This window comes from Lepisosteus platostomus, chromosome 9, assembly GCF_059453375.1.
Source record: "Lepisosteus platostomus isolate fLepPlt1 chromosome 9, fLepPlt1.hap1, whole genome shotgun sequence".
NCBI classification, from domain to species: domain Eukaryota; kingdom Metazoa; phylum Chordata; class Actinopteri; order Semionotiformes; family Lepisosteidae; genus Lepisosteus; species Lepisosteus platostomus.
Window position 1 is genome coordinate 45,490,493 of NC_142619.1, and position 13,714 is coordinate 45,504,206.

General features: G+C 34.6%; 1 protein-coding gene across 2 annotated transcripts in view; it reads right to left on the reverse strand.

The window, feature by feature from the left end:
* Nucleotides 1-13,492, reverse strand: part of kcnd2 (potassium voltage-gated channel, Shal-related subfamily, member 2) — a 172,869-nt gene extending 159,377 nt beyond the window's left edge. Inside the window, exons 1-2 of one of the 2 annotated variants that reach the window (XM_088645216.1) lie at nucleotides 12,930-13,492; nucleotides 11,403-12,605 (exon numbers count right to left, since the gene is read on the reverse strand). In XM_088645216.1, coding sequence (XP_088501342.1) covers nucleotides 11,403-12,514 — 1,112 coding nt within the window. In that variant the 5' untranslated portion in view covers nucleotides 12,515-12,605; nucleotides 12,930-13,492. The remainder of the gene's footprint in view (nucleotides 1-11,402; nucleotides 12,606-12,929) is intronic. The other variant, XM_088645217.1, reaches the window with a different exon arrangement.
* Between the last annotated feature and the right edge of the window lie 222 nt (nucleotides 13,493-13,714).

Consider the following 13,714-nt stretch of genomic DNA (forward strand, 5'->3'; position numbering starts at 1 on the left):
TTGCAGACAATGAATTCAATATGGCGCTGCACATACTGTACCTTGAAATTTAGCCTATTTTATTATGATGTAAATTGAACACATTATTGTGTACATTTTACTATCATTATGTTTTGAAATGCACTCATCAGTGCCAAATCTGTCTACCCCCAAAATGTAAAAATAGGGTTGGAGGGTCCCCTTTAATATGCATTAATTGAATAAATTCAGGACATTACTGATTCTACTGTGACCCATACTGTAGACTGTTGCCTTCTGTGCAAATCTTCCCTTGGGGTTGTTCAGGTCCTTTAATATTATTTCTGTTTAATTATGTTTTGTTCGGTTCATGTCCATCTCATATTTGTTTTTGCTGATGAAAAGTTTTTAATTTTTAATTCGTGTCTATAGACATTACTCTGGACACACATTTCCTGTCAAGGTAAAACTAGATAGGATTTTCTGAGTGCCAGACTTTAGGATCATTTCTGCACCTTTTATGCATTAAATATGAGATGGCTTCCTAATGGTAGCACACTCTGCCAGTAAAGCCAAAGACTGTACCCAGATAGTATTTCAGTGTCCATCATTATTGGATTAATAAGGATAAATTACCCTGGAAATACTGTCGGTTTAAAAAAAGTAATAATAATCCTTTTAAAGATGTTTCAGTAAAGTTGGTCAAGCATTCATGATATCACAGCAGTTACATTTACTGTGTGAGAAAAAACAATTTATCAGATTCACTCATATTCAACATATTCATTTGTTCTCCACAGTACTATAGTAAAAAAGTAGAATCGTAAAATAGTTTTCCACTTAAATATCTGTCAACATACACTGACTTAGTGGATGATCCAAGAAAAGACCTAAGCCTGTCTCCTGAATCAATAATAACAAGATATGCACACCTGAAAAGGGGTTGATGCTATTGAGCAGTTACAGAGAAAAAATCTATTTTCTTTATGGTTAGTAGGGTCGTGGAATTTCTAAGCTATTGAGCTCTTTCTTAACCAATTAATATTATTTGACACTTATAACCTTTTATAAACTGACTCAAATTTGAAATATTCTCCAAATTCTATAAATATAACAGTAATATAAATCAACATTTACTAATGATGATAAAATCTTGAAAGCATAAGAAAGGTTGAATAGCTCCCTCTTGGTTGTAGCCTGTCTTGTTCATTTGAAAATAATGTCCAGCATACTGCTGGTATAAACATTCACTGCATGAGACCGAGCCCTATGTTTATACAGTATGCCTAAACAAATGCAATGAACAGAACTGTTTTTCCATTTTAAATGGGATTACCAATACTATTACTGATTTGTTTGGCCAATGTTTTTATCCAAAGCAATATTTTAACTGGTAATTTTACAAGACCAATTTTGGTGAAGCAGTTTGTTCACTGATAAAAAAGAAGTGTCTCACCTGGGATTAGAACCAAAAATCCATGGACTTCCAAGTCCAGAACCTTAAGCTGTTGGTCTACAACATAAGAGATCACAGATCTCTAAGGGCTATTTCTGATTGAAATACATTGTCTATTTAGAAACATGAGTATGTAAACTGGGGATAACTGCAGTACAGTATGTCTTCAATAGTACAGGCTAAAGAACAATGTTGTACAGTTTATATCCGGGTGGTCCAGCTCTGGTCCTGGCAGTCTGGTGTGCCTGCAGATTTTCCTCCAATTCATCATTATAACCTCAGTCAGCTTATTATTGCCTTTATCAGACCAATTTACTAACTCCTCCCAGCTCCTCAGGTCCTGTAAGCTGCTTTAAGGGGATCTAGAAAAACTGCAGGTACCACAGTCTACCAGGAGTAGAGTTGAACCATCCTAGGTTATAATCTGTAGCAAAACTGTGAATTTCTACTCCTCTAAAAAAAGTGTTGATCCCTTATTATTTATTAAATATTGAAACCTGCCAGTTACTGTTCCACAGCAACTGGGGGTGGAACAGATGTAAAATTTTATAAACAAGCATGCTCACTTGGCGGTTCATCAGGTTTATTTTTTCCTTCAGTTATCTAAATGATGTATTTTCTGTACAGTCACTGTGAGAATGTGTTTAATAGTATGGTAATAGTAATGGTTTTCTGCAGGGAGAAACTGGCAGTGGCCTCCAAAACTACTGAGACAACAAAGTCCAATTTTAGTTTTACTTTAATGCCATACAGTTTGTATTGGTCATTATGACATTAATCTAAATGCTAAGTACAACATTATATGCATGTTATTTTGGATATTAAAACTCATTTTTGTTTTCTTTCCACCAGTCTCCCTAACTTAATTTAAAAAAATGAGGAAAGATTAAAAAAATAAAAAAGGATATGCCCATTTTTATTTCATATATCTGATCACATTCTGTGGTAGCAGTACATAATTCAGGTAAATGATGTTACAATACGGTATATGTTTCACACATAAAAACTGACACTAATAATCAATTAAAATATATTATATCATGTTGCAATGTGCATATTAATGTATCAATAGAAAATAAATGCTGTTCTATTCAAATCAATACTGCAATAACAAAATAATGCAGTACTATTCAGGCCACTCAGTGAGTTTTACACAAACTTTATATGACTTGGCATAAATGGCTTAAATGTGTGGTGTTGATAAATATTGTCTATTAGTTTTCCAGTTCCCACTCAAGAAATATCATTTTAAAGGGCAATTTACTGTATTGAAAACTCTATCACACTAATCAATTCTCAGAAAACAGATTATTTTAACTAAATGATGTATAAATACATTCCACTTGCTGGCATATTATAGAAAATAACAGTCATTTTTAACCTATGAAAATAGCAAAACAGCTAAATAAAACTAAAACTAAAAATGGACTAGTAACTTTTCATATTTTTATTTATAATGAAATATTATTAAATATATATGTGAAGCAAATAATAAACTAATAAATATTACAGTGTAATGGGGCATTTTCCTTCAAATTAAAGATTCTGGTTATGATTGTACAAACTGACTTTGATTGTTCTATGACTGTTTTAATGGAAAAACCTCTTTTTTTTGGCAACGTAATTAATCTTATATTCAAATAAGCACCAATGGGGAGTATTAATTTGCTTTGATCAATCCAATATCCCTACAGCCCTTTCAAGTCAACCTCTTAAACATTAAGTTTCTGTGTAATTACTACTTACATTACCAGAGAGCATACAGAAAATAAAGAAAATCTACATATTTATAAATCCAGTCAGTAATCTAAATTCACATCCCTTGCTTTTAGAGTCTCTCTCAGCTTTTTAAAATGTATCCCAAAGCCTTCCCCAGTTAGATTTGTAAAGAGCTTATTTTGGAAAGAAATTCATTTCCCACTGGAAGAAGCAGGATAAGTTAATAACGTTCCTTTAGTGAAGAACCTTTTTCAAAGTAAAGTAAAACATTTATTTTTTTTGCTCAAAAGACATTATTCTAATAAAGTGTATTGTTTAAAAAAAAACCTCAAGTGAACTGTATTAAAATTAAACAAATAAATTAAACCATTATAAAATACCAAAAAGTACCACTAACATTAAAACAGTATTGCTACAGCTATTGCTACAGCTTATACTATAACTTACACTACTGCTGCTATTTAATAATAATAAAAATAATAATTGCTTACACTTATATACACTTTTCTGGACACTCCACTCAAAGCGCTTTTACAGGTAATGGGGACTCCCCTCCACCACCACCAATGTGCAACATCCACCTGGATGATGCGACGGCAGCCATAGTGCGCCAGAACGCTCACCACACATCAGCTATCAGTGGGGAGGAGAGCAGAGAGTAATGAAGCCAATTCATATATGGGGATTATTAGGAGGCCATGATTGGTAAGGGCCAATGGGAATTTTGGCCAGGACGCCAGGGTTACACCCCTACTCTTTTCGAGAAACGCCCTGGGATTTTTAATGACCACAGAGAGCCAGGACCTCGGTTTTACATCTCATCCGAAGGACGGCACCTGTTTACAGTATAGTGTCCCCATCACTATACTGGGGCCTTAGGACCCACATGGACCACAGGGTGAGCGCCCCCTGCTGGCCCCACTAACACCTCTTCCAGCAGCAACCTTAGTTTTTCCCAGGAGGTCTCATATCCAGGTACTGACCAGGCTCACATCTGCTTAGCTTCAGAGGGTTGCCAGTTCTGAGTTGCAGGGTGATATGGCTGCTGGGTGCTTATATTTCTACTATAAGATATAATATTAACAAACAACAGTATTTTTTTTTAGATTCTATTACCTATTTTAACAGATCTCTTTTGTTCTTTCTTTCTTGGGCTTCCTTGGTTTCATTGGTTTCCTTTATCTTTGTTGGTTATAGTTGTATTAGAATTAAAGGGGGAGTCTACAGATATGATCAAGAAAAGATCAGTAAATCTTTTTACTGCAAAACTGCTTTTCATAAAAAAAGGAACGACAAACAGATTTTAAGGAAATCCACTTTTCATGGTGGGGTTATACAGTTATTTTAAAATAATATACATAATACTGTAAATTATATTGGTTACATTTTGATTATGTTATGCCTATCATTACTGTTGAAATAAGAATTCAGGCAATGAAGAAGATTATATAGCCATGAGTTTGAATGTTTATGTATTTTAGTGCTATTACATTGCATAAAATAAAGCCATCTTGAGGAACATGCATCACATTCATCTGAATCTTTATCCATTACAGTTAAATTTAGTAAATATCAGTTTACAAATCTCAGTAATTTAATTCTCCAGTTTTATGTTTCCAAAATGCTTAAATAAATACAAATGTAATTTCTACATGATCTGAATAATTTAACGTGTTGCGCAGTGCAGTGATTCACATCTGAAGATTTTCAAGAAAAGGAAATTAGTTTCATGTGACCAGTATATTAATTGCATTTAATGCCTTCAAGATTTAGTTAATTGCCCAAACTAACTGAAGTAAAATAAAATCACTGTGATTACAAGTGCAGTAACAGACCATGAGCAATGTTTTTTCTATCATTTTTACACTATGTGGGATGATTTTAAACTTTTTAAAACAGCAGAGACTTTTGAGAGTTACATTTAGCCCTTGGAAACTACAGAATGTTAAAATAAATGTGCACTCTTTCAGAATTTTAATGGACGATACTGGTAAGTGTAAGAGCATCTGATTAATTATCCTCTCCCATTGTGGACTGCATTTGGTGTAAGAGATAAATCTGATTACTCCAATACTTTTCAAGCCAAAAATACAGTAAAAAGGTTCTCTGCACATTCTGACCCCTGCCCATCATATCAAACAGCCCTTTCTTTGTTATCACAGTCTTCTTGATATTAACTTTCCCCTCATACTTCACCACCGACACAGGTTGCCCTGCAGGTCCTCTGAATATGGCCATTGTAAGAAAAAGTTTTCTGAATCTGACAGCATGAGATGCATGCATTCAGTTTTGGTCTTTGTATTGACAGACAAATACACTGATGTTCTCTTACTTGCTTATTAGTTACGAGCTCCACCATTAAACAAAAGATCACCTGGTCATGACCACTGGATTTATCAACAGCGGGTCAGTGATATTGGGCAGGTAATAAGGGCAATTCAGATGATTTTTCTAAAATCACTCATTTTAGATCTAAACATTAAATGCTCAAATTCATAGTTTTATAGTATTTGTATTCTAATAAACAGAAGCAAATAAAACAAAACATGTAATACAGTTGTGATAAAGAGTTCCTAAGTGGTAACGAAGAAGTGGTTAAGCATCAGTGAGGGTAGAGTGGGATATTTTAAGGCTCTCTTTGTTGTCTGGCAACATCTTACAGAGTGTGGTTAGCAGGTTAATATTGAACAAGAGCCATGGTTATTTATAGGAAACCATACTGTATATGCTCCCTAAAAAACATCTTGACTATTATAGAAAACACATCTGAGTATTAAGACCAACTACAGTATACATGTCAGAAACATAAGAAAAGGAAACCAAAAAGGCTTAGTGGGCCAAATTGCCTCCTCTCATTTCTGAACTTTCTTATTTCTTGTAGCCTTATTTCCTATTTCTTCTTCCACTTCAATAATACAATACAATAATACAATAATGTGTACTTGTTGCACATTAGACACCCTTGTCAGCAGGAGCAGATTGGTTAGAATACAATATCTCAAGTCCAGATGCAAATAAAAATAAATAACACGAGATAGCTTTGCCAATTTTCAAAATTAAGCTGGATGAAGTTCTGATGTTCTTAAATCATTTGCATGTGAATAGAAAATGGAAGTTTTAAATCATTCTGGAGGTTACAAATTATATGTAGTGAGACAAATTAAGAAAAAACTAAATTCAAAACAAATTCATAGATGCTCTCAAGGTGAAGACAACACCTCAGGAGAATGCAATTTTTAAGCAGCACTCTAAAATGGAAAGTAGGACATAGTCACTACTTAGGCTCAGATTGTCCTTGAAGCAAAAAGTACTGTTCGAGACCCCTAATCCATTTTAGATCAGTGAAAAATAACGTCCTTAGTTTGTAACTTAAGTGTTTGATGCAAAGGACTACAACTTTTTACATAGCATTGAACAACTCATTTTCAAAGATTGCGCCTTTTTTTTTTACACAAATTTATATAATCTAAGATCAAGTAACCAAGGTCACCTTAGGTGACCACATTATCCTGTGTTATATAACTTCCATTACAGTATGTCTGTATATTACGATCATTGGTCATTAGTTTCAATTTGAATGCTGATAAGACAATTAAAGGCCACTTTAATTTGGCCTGAATACTTCAGAAGTTGAGAAACTAGGCAATTAAGATAGCCCCAAGTACAGTATATCCAGGGTTAAGATTTTGTACAGCAATCTGTCTTTTATTGTTTTTCAGAGTAAAGAGGTTCCATAAAATTATTCAAAGTAAATATCCTCTTTGTTTTCACAAGTATTTCCTGGGTTTAACAAAAATCATCTGAGCAGTGTCACCCCCTGATACCTTAGAAACTTTTAGAATAATATTCAAATAATTTCCCAGTATTAAACTATATAGGAAGTATAAACATACTAAAACTATAAACAATTATGCAAAAATATACTGCATATAGCCACATTAATTTATATGTTAACCGCATTTCTGAACGATCAGTCTGTTACTATTTGTTAGATTTTTTAGATATGTGTGTAGACAATAAATGGGATTAGGTGCTTTGGAAAGTTGTGCGCTTGGATCGTAGGAATCCTGTAGAACCTCTGTGAAATGCAATACTTTTTTAACATCCTAATACTTTAATACTTCTGAGCTGTGTCTTCAATTGGTTTTCTTTGTGTTTACGTCCATGGACATTAAAGCCAGATAAATCCCTGTCATGGGTCCTGGCATGAAAGTAATGGGACATTAATAAATAATATGTACATTTAAAAATGGCAATATTCAATTTAGGAGAGTGCTGTCTTGGATTAGGCAGTTAACAAGTCACAGTCATGTGTCCAGAGCTATTCTATAGGATACACACAACAATATAGAGTAGATGTGCATTGCTTACACAGCCTTTAATACAACCAATATACCAAGGAGAATAGATTTCTGCATGAGATTTGTTTCAGTGTAAGAGATCTGTTGCTTATATGAGCTTCAATAGCCCTATCAGCTCTTTTTGTTCAAAACAGGTTTACAGTAGTATCATATTGCATATCAATTATCACATCCTTAGAATAATAAATGAATATGTGGAAACTTCTTGTCATTGCTTCCCATGGCTTCCAGCCCTGTCAGCCTCATGTATAAAGTACTGATCCTAACCTTTGCTTAGCCTGAAAAGCTGCCAGTAGTAAGATTCCTGCCAGTTGCACATACTGTAAAGCACTAGAAAGCCAAAAAAAAACTAAGGGAGCTGAAACATGCTGAAGTTTAATGTACTCTACCTTTTTTAATTCTTCACTGTGCTTTTAAGCACTCTTTCCATGGTGCACTATAGTGCATTTATTTCCTCAAAAAACAACAGATTTTTCTTGTTTGGGATGAATGAAGTCCAAAAAGGTAAACATAATAATTGAATGATTTACAGAAATTAATCTCACAGGTCTTTCAAATATTGCAACATAAGTACACCCAAGGTATTCAATTCTAAATGCATTGTGTTGTCAACAATTAGCTTTAACACCTGCATGGAATCCACTGAATAAAACCTGCTATACAGCTGACAAATTTGTATTGATTTAACTTGTGTTTTAAACTCAGTATTATACAAAGTAATATCTAAAAGTACTATCTAATACGTCATTTCAAATTAGGATAGAATGATTTGAACATAATAATGACTGCAAATAATAGCATGTTTGGTACAGTAATTCATAGCTAATTGATCTGAAAGATCTCATCCATAATTTTCGTGACAGAAGCCAGAATATCATCTTCACCAACATGGACTGTTTGTCTCTCAATTTTATGTAATTTCTTATTTTTTCCACTTGTGTATTTTGGGTTTTGTTCCACAGTTTATTTTGAAGATTTATGCTAAATTTGGTTCTAATACTGCACTGCTAGGTTATGTCACAGACTTGGGATCAGATGTGCCCATGTCTTTACACTTAAATGCAATTTCATCAAAATGTTATGTACCGTAAGTAAAATTAGCTAAAATAAAAACTATTCATTTTATTCATTGAAACTGTATGCCTTTATATTGAAATTATTTGCTGTTTATAACCGGCATATTAATATTTTGTACATATCTAATAAATGGTTAATAAAGACGTTACAAACTACGAATAAACAGTAGATTTACACTATTTAAATATAGCAATAAATGGAGCATGTTTTTGCTGATAATACACTTTGTAGTATTAACAATTGAACGGAAAGTACAATAAATACATATTATTTATACGTTTAACTAACAGATTTGTAAAGCTTGAAACCAATTATAATGTAGTAGCAATGATTAATATCATTAACAAGCATTTTATTTCCACAAATTATAGTCCATATGGCATTGTTGTATTCTTATTAACCTGACATTGATTGCTTTTTCTAAAATATTAAAAAGGCTGTTTTTGAAATGAATATTAAGCAACAAAAGAGGTCATTGAGATCATTCTGATAATTCTATCTTTTTAAAAATGATAATTTCAGCACTGAAAAATGGCAATCCATCAGAATTTCATGTACTCCATATTTTTTTTCATGTCTTTGTTATAAATTCAATATTTCTATTTCTCTTGAATATCTACATGATCTAATCTTTTAAAATACTCTGCTCAGATTTTGGTCTTGTTTGCTCTAGACAACAATTGCAGCTCTCTTCTCACTAGGATACCTGTTCCAGACATCCACAGTCATCAATTCATCCAAAACACTAGAGCTTGACAGGGTATTTTGTTTACCCAACTTCTCCTATAAAATCACTCTTTTTCACATTCTTCAAGACTAGTGTAATGTGACGTACAAGTGAATGCGTACTGGTTGTGCAGCAGATATTTCACCACAAGTTTCCAACGTGATCTGCGTGCAGAGTAGGTTCAACAAGTACATTAATTACTTACTGCACTCTTCATCACTCTTCCTCTCCTATCTCCAGGATTTTGTCTATGTTTACAAAACCTTCTCATCTCTATTCTTCTTCTGGCTACTTTAATTGCTCATTTTCTTCATCCTCCAGTCCATCACTCATTCTGCTTTCTTGCACCACAGTGATGGAACCAGCTACCTAGATAAACCAAGACTGTACAATCTCTGAAAGCTAATTCGAACCAAAGACCCATCTCATTGTATTTTAACTTCAGATACAGTACATTATCTTGGTGTTTTCTGTTCAGGAATAAAGAGTTGTACCTCACGCGTTTATGCTTATTGCAAAAGCTTTTTATGCTATGTTGGATTCTAAGGATTTATTTGTACAGCAATTCCCCATAGTACATTACTTTCAAACACTATGTTTTTTGTTGTTAAAAATGTCTGGAATACATTTGTCAAATAAGGTATTTATTAAATAAAACTTGATAAATTAGGCACTAACTACAGCAAATTGAGTTAGAAAAATTAACATCTACAAACAAATTTGTTTAGGTTGTAAGTCACATTTCACTTCTGACATATTTTTTATAACTTCACAAAAAACAGTTATTCATTTATTCTTTCTTTAATAAGTAAATTGATGCATACTACAATTCATTAATAACGTGCTCTACAGAACTGTCTCAGCATTTACCCTAGAGCCCAAAATTTGTTAGTTCTTTTTTGAGTGTTGAGGAGTAATTGCATTTTCATATTGATATTATTAAGTCTGAAACCCAAGACACAATCTGTGATTGAGCTCTGCTGATAATGCATCTATTTTCTTGCGTGACTACATATTGATTTATGACATTTTCCTTAGTTCATAAGCATGCATATATTTAAAACTAAACATTTTATTATAGCACACTAGAATGATCAAATTCAATCTGGAATAACCATTTGAGTCTGTCATCAATAATACTGATTTATGACTGATTTCATGTGTTAGCTTAGCTACACATGCAGTTCTCATCTTCAGGACTTAAAATATGCTACAGACAAACTCAGTACCATGGACAGCACACAATGTTTCCCACAGATGGACTATAGTTATTGTTACTGTATTCTGCAGGACATTGTATAAATACATACAATCTTCAGCTCATCATAATTATCATCAAAGTCCACTATATGACTGGTTTGTTCTAATGAATATCTTGGAACTGACAGCACTTTTGCGGCACCTCAAAAAACCACTAACCACATTTAGACATTTTCTTGATGGCTTTTTTAAATCTTTCTCTGCATTTCTCTTATGCAGAATACGCTACATGAATTACATTAGCAGGGCGATGTTAACTGGCCTTCCAACTTTGACTTTCTCAAAATTTAAAATGGCGTTAATAAAGAAAAGACCAACATGAATGTGTGGCTAATATACAGTTTAAAGTACATAAGCTGAGAGGGAGTCAATTCAACTAGTATTTGGTCTTTGGAAATGTATTTTAAAAACCCACAAGTCACATTTTCTTTTTAATAAAATCTATTTCCTTGCTGCATGGCACTTAATAGAAATGCTTTCAGAAATTAACTTGATCTACAATATAATCTATAAATTGGCTTCTTAGCATATCAGTGTCAAAACTAGGATGAGTCTGTTTCATATGGTTACAAACAAATTAACTTTCAAGGTCACAACAGATGTCAAAACCCATGTTAGTGGTATTATTATGCAATATTTCACTAGAGGCATTGTGACCCTTTATATGGGCTGGGGATGTTTTGTGTTAGAACTTTGTTCACATTGTCACTTTTACTTTAGAAGTGATTGGGTGGGGCAAGGTGGAGCTGCGAGTATGTTCTCCTTTTGATATAAAAAAATGAACTTCACATAAATATTACCATGGGAGTGAAGAGAAAAAAGCATTACCAGAACCAACACCTACCCAAGTGTTGTCATGGTGACAATGGTGTACCAGAAAGCAGCAGGAATGCTGGTGAACTTGGTGGCTGTTGATCCTTTCTCTGCGTAGAACATCACCGTGGCAAAAATGATAATAGCCATTGTCAGGGAGAAGAGCAAGAATCCCAGCTCAGATGCGCAGCTCTTCAAAGTGTAACCCAAAATACGCAGGCCCTGTGAATGGCGGGAAAATTTGAAGATCCGAAATACACGGAAAACCCTTAAGGTTACAAAGGCACCGCTTACATCTTCATTGTCCGTCATCACTAAACCAATATAATAGGGCATGATGGCAACCACATCAATGATGCTCATAACGCTTCGAACAAACTTGTATCGACTAGGTGCAGCGAATAGGCGCAGCAAGTATTCGACTGTAAAGATCATGACACAGGCTGTATCCAAGCAAAAGAAAGCCAAGGCATAGCGCTCTCCACAAGGCTCATCCCTAACTTTGTTCGGTAAAGAACCACAGGGCACCGTCTCCACCACGTTGGCTATAACGGAAACAGCAATGAAAAATCCGGTGACATAGTAAAATACCAGCGCTAAAGTGCTGGTGTGAGGATTTTCAAAAGCCCGCCACATTGACTGGCGCAGGGTCATATCCGGCACAACTCCATCGTTATTGTTCTCCGTGTCAGCGTCATCTTGAAGCCTTTCAGCATTCTCTCGCCGGCGGTCTTTATATTCTTCATAGCAACAGTCACCAATAATTTCAGGGATTATGCCGAAAAACGCGAGTTCCTCGTCATAGGCAGATATGCATTCATGCCGTGGGTAGTGCAGTTTGCCAGTGCGATAAAAATTAAGTATGTGTCTAAAAATGTCAGGGTCTCTATCAAAAAAATACTCATTACTTTCCTCGTGGAAAAAAAAGTCCCGCTCCGTGCTTCCTAGTAAGGTGTCTGGGTACCTCTCCAAAGTATTCCTCCAGGTCTGAAACTTCGTTCCACTGACATTAAGGATGATAAGACCATCCTGTGGTCTCCGTTTTTCTCGTGGTGGTGGTGGCATAGGGGCAGTGGCCACTGGCATCCATCCTATGGCCGCTGCTCGGGCAAAGGGAAGCCAGGCTGCTACTCCCGCTGCCATTCTGACCTGCTTGTCACACGAACACCAGCTAAATCAGATTACAGATCTCCCTCGGCGATTAAAAAACTACAGCGAGTTGACGAAAGGTCATCTACAAAAACAGGGTTAAAAAAAGTAAGAACAAGCATCACAACGAAAATGTTACAGAGATACAGCTGTTGTTGTTTCGTCTGGACTTTTCATGTTCCTTTCTGTATTACTTTTATGGTCAGCAAGCAAGCAGGTTGAGCATCACTAAAGCAAACAGTGAATCACATGCAGTGTAATAACTGATATCGATCAAGATACGTAAGTTGCAGTCCAGTTGGAATTAAAACACTCTGATTTGATCGTTTATAATAATAATAATAATAATAATAATAATAATAATAATAATAATAATAATAATAATAATAATAATAATAATTACACGTACCTCCACAGAAAGTCGATGGATTTGAAAATAAACGCATAGAGTTTCCTTTTCTCCTTTCTCGTGTTCTTACGAAATCCGTTTTGTTCATTTAACATGAAAAAAAAAACCTGTATTTTAGTACCAGAACTACAGGATATGCACGGTAAGGTGTGAACACAGCAGCAACAAGTTCAGGAGAAATTCAATCACGTCTGATGATGTTAAAATCATTCCTTGCTCTCAACACAGAACGTTATTATTATTTTCTTATTTGTGTTCTTCACGATAAGGTTTTTTTCAGTTTTTGCTTGTATATTATGCTCAGCTTCTCTCATCGGCTGAAGGACCACCTCTCATAAACCTGCACAGTGGGCTGAAAAGAAGCAAAAAAAAAAATAACTGCAGGCTACTAAAGCTTGTAGCTTTGTAAATGTCACAAAATCCAATAGATGGAAATCAGCGAAATCAATGCACGGATACAATGAATTGAAGAAATGTAACAAGTTAAGTCGGTCGCTTCTTCTATTTGCCCGTTCAGTCTACACGAACAAGAGTAGTGTGCACAAGTTGCTCTGTGTTCTGTAGAAAACGGAGGCGTGTCATGTGCTACAAGCATCAATTAACTCTTATGGATACTACAGTATTTTGTTCTCATTTGTTAAGAAAAGATGTTCAATAGTAAGGAGATTACTTAGAATGTGATTCAGCACCAAGGAGAGCAAACAACAAGCAGGTTTGGTGCTTTTTTCTTTAATATTTCCTTGTGTTATAAGAAACGCACACATTGAAACTATTCGCTCCGGGCG